General features: G+C 37.8%; 1 protein-coding gene across 2 annotated transcripts; it reads left to right on the top strand.

Annotated features, from left to right (window-relative positions):
• The first annotated feature begins 998 nt into the window (after nt 1–998).
• cbx7a (chromobox homolog 7a) lies at nt 999–7046 on the top strand. 2 transcript variants are annotated; one of them, XM_056240869.1, is made up of 7 exons: nt 999–1255; nt 2340–2383; nt 3666–3708; nt 3930–3995; nt 4113–4179; nt 4369–4717; nt 5741–7046. In XM_056240869.1, the coding sequence occupies exons 3-7, from the start codon at nt 3695–3697 to the stop codon at nt 6340–6342; spliced, it is 1098 nt and encodes a 365-aa protein (XP_056096844.1). In that variant the 5' UTR covers nt 999–1255; nt 2340–2383; nt 3666–3694; the 3' UTR covers nt 6343–7046. The 2 variants fall into 2 exon arrangements, with proteins under 2 accessions (XP_056096844.1, XP_056096843.1); XM_056240868.1 differs by lacking the exon at nt 3666–3708 and having other exon boundaries at nt 1000–1255.
• Nucleotides 7047–7423: the final 377 nt, after the last annotated feature.

Here is a 7423-nt window from a genome sequence, read left to right as displayed (position 1 = left end):
GGCTACTATTCAATAGTGTTCTATTCAATTTTTTTTGCTATTGCTCAGGCTACTGTATGCCCGGGATTTGATTATTTCGGATTAATCCGGGATTCCGGTTATTTCAGCCTTTATGTTTTGGAAAAGTCATGAAAATGTGTTTCAAAATATTTATGTAATAGAATATGTTTAAGTGACAATATTGTTTAAACAAACTACAATACTAACATTATTCGATCCATCTGACTGCGGCATTTCCATCAGATTTCGTTTTGCAGCATTGAGCATTATAACCAATCGCACGCGCTTCCGTTGAGTTTATGAGTGTGATGGCCAATCAGAGGCGTTCAGATTAGTCATTGCTGAAACGAAGAGTTTTGTTCCAGTGCGCACTTTCTCTGACTGAATTCTGACTGAAACTCGTGAATTCTTGCGAAAGCATGAACTCGTGGAGATTGGGCTCTATCGGTCACATTCTCTGCTCCCTTTTTATATACAGTTTATTCAGTTAATATAATTTATTACTATTTAAAAAAATCCTGCTTTTTTTCACTCGCACAATCACATCCCTGCTATGGGGATCTGTGGTTCAGACTACTATACCGATTGTTGATGGTACCTCGTGCTGTTGAATTAGTAACTAGCTATGGGTCTGTAAATATATTTTTTAGTTATTAGTGGGCCTAGCCTAAATATTTAGATAGATTATAGTTTCCCAGTTGTTTGAACTCAGGTACCTTTATTAGACACTAATATGTATAGCAATTGTTAGTAAAACATTTTTAATCTTTCTAGTAATTTTTTTTATCTATAACAACTAGTTACCATGTATCAAGAAATACGTGCTAACTAGTCATTATTTGACTGCTAATTAGAAAATATAGTATAACTATAATTAAATAGTTACATGTTAGAAGAATAAATGTTAACACTGCTTGCCATAGACGGAGAAGTGGGTGGGCGCGAGCGCGTAGAGCGTGCACGCGCCAAGCCAAGCCAGTGCGTACATGTGTCGCAGATTTTAAAACTCAGAAAGAGCTGGAACAGCGGCGGACCTGATGGTGCACCAACAGTACTAGTGGGTTTAAATCCTAAAAAGAACACTCTCAGAGTCTACGCAGTAGAGTTAAGCGACATTGTATCCCCTGAGGAGGAAAAACGGGAGAGATCAGAAACTATATTTGCTGCACTGGATGATCTCATTAACATGGAGCTGTCATCAATAGGAGAGCAAGTGTTTGCTGTGGAGGCAATAACGAAGAAGAGGATAAGAAAGGTACGTTGCTGTGCGTGGGGAAATGCATTTATGTTCAGTTGCTTTAATGCTTTTTATTCTGCACGCACTATTTACTTTCTGTTTTGAAATGATTAATACCCCCCAAAGTCCGCACAGTTTTCTTCTATTGCCAGTTCTGGAATGACTCATGAGTGAATAACACCTAAGCTTGCGTAACATTTCGGAACTTTTTCGGTGCATGACTTCTGGTGTGCAAAACAGTGCGGTGACATGTAATTCTCTAAAGTTTGTGGATTTTTATAACGTCTCGCGCTTGAATTGCGAGCGCTATAGATGGAGGGGGTGTGTGAGAACAGCGCGCGTGTCATCATCATCATGGCCATCAATGCGCGTTTCGCTCGTAAAATCGCCGCGTTTCGTAGCTACGCAGTTTATTTTTATACGGGTGCAGGGTCAAGGATGATACGTGTAACATCCGCGCAGTTGTCAAAAAAATTGGACCAGTTAGGACCAACTGCAGAATAAACAAGATTAGATAGGGCCTATTTAAATAGTGATAAATAAAATAGGTCATGTTTATTAATAGAGCACGCACGAGCAAGTATCTCTTTGGTAGGTGTTAATGTTATTTATTTATTATTGTGTGTGTGTGTGTGTGTGTGTAGTATACAGCCAGATGTTGTAATGCACAGTAATAGCTAGTGATGGTGATGATGACTAACGCTCTATGTGCACGCGGGTTTCGTTTCGTACTCTCGAGCATGACGGGGGAAAGACCTTCGTCGCTCCACACGTTGCAAGAAACGAGTTGTTTACGCGTTTCCATGGCCCCACCTATTTCCGAATGTTCCCTAAACTCGCTGTTCTTTTTAAATGGAACTCACTCACCCCTCTGTGACATCACCGCACCGTAACAGTAGCGAGTGCAGCTCCGTTTTCATCCTGCATAATCTTCCATGTCAAAATACTACCGAGTGTTGACATCTTAAAGACACAGGCAAGCTTTTTCAAAATATGTGGGATGTTTGTATCATGGTTTTGTTGAGAATAGAATGGTGACGTATGTCTCCCTCTGAACTTTTAAAGTGAAAGTGACTCCTTTTCGTTCTTTCTCTTATTTCAGGGAAATGTGGAATATCTCCTAAAGTGGCAAGGATGGTCGCCTAAGTAAGTTCTCATATTAGTAATTTTATTAAAGACCATATGACCTAGAACTGTCACAATATGTGGGTGAATCCCACAACACCATGTCAAGGTCACATTTCTATGGAAGCTTGTGTTCACTATGGAATAAAATTAAATGTATAAACTTTTTATCAATTCTGACTTTTTTTTATCAGAATTGCGATATAAATTGGAGTTATAATTTAGGAATTGCGAGATATAAACTTGCAATTGTGAGAAATAGTCTCTCGCAATTGCGAGTTTATATCTCACAGTTGACTTCTTTCTTGCAGTTACAAATTTATATCCCACAATTCTTTCAGAATTGAGATAAACTCGTAATAAAAAAACTTCAGTCAGAAATATATACAAAAAAGTCAGAATATATATAGTTTATATCTCGCAATTCTGACTTTATGTTATTAAATTAAAAATTAGACAATTTGATTTTGGATAAAACACAGCATCACATTATTTTCTCTCGTGATATATTTTATGGCTCAATCTCTCGAAACGTGTCAAGAACATGTCCTGATCATTTCAACAAAAATAACTAACTAACTAGATTTTACTTAAAGATAATGAAGTCTATATTTAGGAAATATGATAATATTTTGTAATTATCATTTAAATCTGACTAATTTTCAAATTATTTGTCAAAAATCTACATTTTAGGAAAATGTTATGTGGTTTCAAATCAGAATATGACTTTCTGTTACGATTACAAAACAGGTAATTGATTTCATACATGACTTCTGTAGAGGACACTAGAACGTACATCATGACATATCAGGCATAGACACAAGTGAATAGAGAAAGATTTTAAAGATTTTATGTGAGATATTCTTATGAAAATATTCCCAATTATCACTCCCATTATTCACCACTTTTTTCAATACATGTTGCCCCAAGAACACATTCATATGCAAATTAGATACAGTGTACAGATGCATTGCATGGACTGAGAATGGCATTTGTGGCCATGTTTACACGCATATTGCGTAAAGTAAAATGGTATATCAAATAATTATCTTTCATAACATAGTTGAGAACCATTTGTATACAAAGTTTGGATAAAATCTGGATAAAAAAGTTGTTTGGTGAATGAAAAAAAAAAAAATTCCTATTCATGTCTTTTAATTTTTTGTTTTCTACAGAGGACACAGCATAACATAGGAATAAACTACAAAAAAAATCTAAAAAGTCTTTATTACATTTGTTTGTTATGCTCTAAACAGTGTAACAAAACTAAATTCACAAAACATTTTTTTTTTCTGGTTCTCAGGAGGATATCACACAAGAGAAGACAATGGGATGCTGTGTTTAACGTAATAAGAATAAATTCATTTAATTTACAAGAACCTTTTGGCAATTTACTGGTTTTTAAATTTAAAAGTAGCCCTGAACTATTCAAATGAACATTTCAGACGAAAATGACTGTAGATTTTAAACTTTAAACGCCAGGCAAAAAATAATAATCTGTGCTTGAAACTGTTTCGGTCATGTTCTGCTCCAATGATTTGTTTGGAACTGTTTGTGTGAATGTCAGGTACAGCACCTGGGAACCAGAGGACAACATATTGGACCCTCGTCTGGTCCTCGCCTACGAAGAAAAGTAAGTCACACTCTGGAAACCTTCAGTTACTGATGTGGAAATGAATAGGCTAAGCAACGAGGATGTTCTTTCCTTTCCATCTCCCCAGTCCTTAGCATATGTCTCTCTTTCTAACAGAGAGGAGAAGGATAGAGCTCTGGCTTATAAGAGGAAAGGCCTGAGACCACGTCGAGTTATCCTGCGGGTATGAGTTAGCTTCATTATTAAGTTCAGTTGCAGTTCATATAAAATTTAAGAGATTATGATCTTTTTTTAACCATAATGCACAAAATCTGATACATATAATAAAATAAATCTGATGTACTTAAGTGTCCCAGAACTGCTGGAGTATCTGTATTTTTTGTTTTTGTGCATAATCAAACCCTCCAAACAGAATATCTACCCAATGGACCTACGAAGTGCACACAAGCTTCCAGATAAACCCAGCCCGAGAATCCGCCTATCACTCACCCGTTCCATGGGGACAGAAATAGACCAGAATGGACGGCGCTATAGAGAAGGCGTTGGCTACCGCCGTATAGAAATACGCAAGAACAGGCAGTGCAGGTCCAAACTCATGGATGACTTCAAACTATCCCAGCAACCAACCAGACATCCACTTCCTGCAAAAGACTCTGCAGAGAAAGAGTGGAATGGAGACGAGGAAGATGAGAATAAAAAGGTCAAGATGATGAGAAAAAATGAAGAAAACACAACAGAAGTGCACCAGGACATTCCAAGTGGTAGGTGTTGTGTGGCATTGATACAGCAACTGTTGCTAAGATACTCTGCATGCAACATATTCAGGGGTCATGAGGGCCATTCTGAAAAATATTGCCAGAATTTCTGAATCACAGTGACCACTTAGCTAACACGTGTTTGATGTGATTTAGAGAAATATTATTGAATATGCTCAACTGTGAAGTAACTCACCCAAAAATTACAAAGTATGATCTTATTCCAAACCTGCAAGATATAAATAAGCCATCAAACTATAAACGTATAGTAGAAGCAGTGCGGTGCGGTGAATTTAAAATCTTCTGAAGCCATTTCACCTTTCGTGTGAAGAACACGCTCATTTAAATAGCGGAAAATCCATTAAAACCTCCGTCATAGCACTCATAACTCATTCAAGTCAACTTGCCATCTTAAGACACAAGGTTGCGTCAGGTTTGTTGACAATCACGTTGAACATGTCTTGTGATCAACCATCGATGTGAAAACAGGATGCGTCGTCTTGAAGCAGCAAATCTATATGTGAGCCAAAAACATCATAAGCCTAAGTAGATTGTAGAGACCATTGGTGCCAGTAGTTTCTACCATCTATTTGGCTTTACGATGTTTTTCGGGGAAAAAACAACCCAGGTCAGTTTGCCCCTTTTTTTTTTCAAAATAACAAATTTCACGAGGTAGTCCATTCGACTCGTGCACTATATCCCAATTCTTCTGAAGTTATACTGTATACTTGTGTGACGAATAAATAAATAAAAATTGATTGTTCCCCACTGCAATAGCATTCAAACCTCGCATTCAAAATCTTCCCCACTGCAATAGCATTCAAACCTGCTGTTAAATATGCATCACGCCGGGTTTTGTCAGGTCTGTGAAGATCATTGACATCAAACCTAGAATGACTTATCTTGAGGCAACACGAAAGATCCTCAAGTCGTTAGACATGTTGACTGACTAAATAATGACAAAACATTCAGTTGTACATTAACTGTTCCTTGAAAGTTTATTCCGAGTTTCTGTCGTTTTTCTGCCAGGTAAAGAGATGTCTGAGGTGTACAACTCTTCCACAGAACAGGAATCTGTAATTACCATCCAAGAAACTGAGAACTGCGCTTCCATTTTTGACTATGCTGAGAAGCCAACCGAGGACACCTGTCCAGTTTTCGAAGCAACAGACAACAGTACAATCTCCGACACACAAAAGAACGAGCCAGGCACAAACACTGCAGGGGGTGAGGACTCTGTACGGGTATCACATGACACAACAAACACTGACCAATCACTACACAACAGTACCAAGTCAGAAGTCGAGGAAGGTGTGTTTGACAAAGTACAGAACAGACCTTCGGTTATCGAGGTACATTTGAGCGCTAGATGTGGACAGGAAGAGGTAAGAGAAACAGGTGAGGTAGATAGCTTAGAGGCCAAAGAAAAGGAAAGAATAGATGATGACGTCACAGCAGAATGCACAACAACATTACAGGTTCCAGTTGACCAATCGCTTGCTTCCTCCACCACCACAGTGTATCCTGAGAAAGTCATTGTGACTCAGGTGACGATAAATTCCTTGACCGTGACCTTTAAAGAGGCCGTGACTGCAGAAGGCTTCTTCAGCAGCTGTCGGCTTGAGGTCTAAACTGATAAAGGAACCCAAGAACAACATTACAATAGATTTATGTACATGTAGTCAGGACCAAGTGAATAACAGTTCACAGTAGTGAAGCAGATATTGTCTAAGCAAGGTAAGAACACCTACAAGGCATTTTTCTCTTCAGATTGTCCTTGTGTCGTTGTGGTAAAATAATCGTTGAAGGACGACATTTCTGATTATATTCAGTTATGCTGTATCCGAAGACTTTAAGCATGTAAAGCAAATCTTTATATCTGTACCACTACTTTTCCATCAGCAGCAGTCATTACACTTACTGTGAGAAGAAACTGTTTTTAAGTTCCGAATCGAAGACATAACTACTGTTACATCGCCTCTTTTGTCCTGTAAACAACCAGGTGGGAAAAGGAAAGGCCACTTGGCTTTGTTTCCATATCTGCGCCTGAGCTCTCTTCACTCTGTTCGGAGGCCTTTGTGCATTTTTAAAGAGACCGTATTGGTTTACATTCACAACTGCTACAGTGGGCGCTTTTGTAGGGGTAGATCCTGTTCATTTGAACACATGTGCTTTAGGTGTGCTTTTAGCATGGCAGAAATCAAAGCCGAGCCTAAATGACATGTTTTGGTCGTGATATAGTTGAACATGGCTTGTCAGCTCTGTTGTTGCTCTCACATATGACAACTACACTGTTTTTTGCTTGTATTTACAGCAAATAAATGGGAAAATAAAAGTTGTGGGTGATTTTATTTCATTTGCGAGTAAAACTTGTTGGTGTTTTAAGCCCATTTCTGCTTCAGAGTAAAAAATGGTCATATATATATATATATATATATATATATATATATATATATGTTCAGTATCTATTCAATTGCAGAATATGCAGTCAAGTCCAGAAACAAAGTTGCAATTACGGTAAAATAAGTCGCAATTGCAAAAGTCGCAATATCGAGAAATAGTCCCAATGAGACATAAATCTGCTTTTTTTTATGGCGAAGCAGCTTTCATCAAATCCATTTAATATTAACCAGTTTGACCAGGCAATCTCTTTAGAACCTTTATCACCTCTTTATCACCTTTACCATCATTTGCAGGAGCAACAGGTTCTTT

Source organism: Rhinichthys klamathensis, unplaced genomic scaffold (assembly GCF_029890125.1).
Source record: "Rhinichthys klamathensis goyatoka isolate OS25496 unplaced genomic scaffold, OSU_Roscu_1.1 h1tg000616l_1, whole genome shotgun sequence".
Classification (NCBI taxonomy): Eukaryota; Metazoa; Chordata; class Actinopteri; order Cypriniformes; family Leuciscidae; genus Rhinichthys; species Rhinichthys klamathensis.
Note: the sequence above shows the minus strand (reverse complement) of the source record. Positions and strands in the feature narration are given on the sequence as shown.

Coding starts and splice junctions, on each gene's coding strand:
- cbx7a (XM_056240868.1), top strand. CDS start 1,187: ATGGAGCTGTCATCAATAGGAGAGCAAGTGTTTGCTGTGGAGGCAATA. Junction 1,256..2,339: donor CGAAGAAGAGGATAAGAAAG/GTACGTTGCTGT, acceptor CTCTTATTTCAG/GGAAATGTGGAATATCTCCT. Junction 3,996..4,112: donor GTCCTCGCCTACGAAGAAAA/GTAAGTCACACT, acceptor TCTTTCTAACAG/AGAGGAGAAGGATAGAGCTC.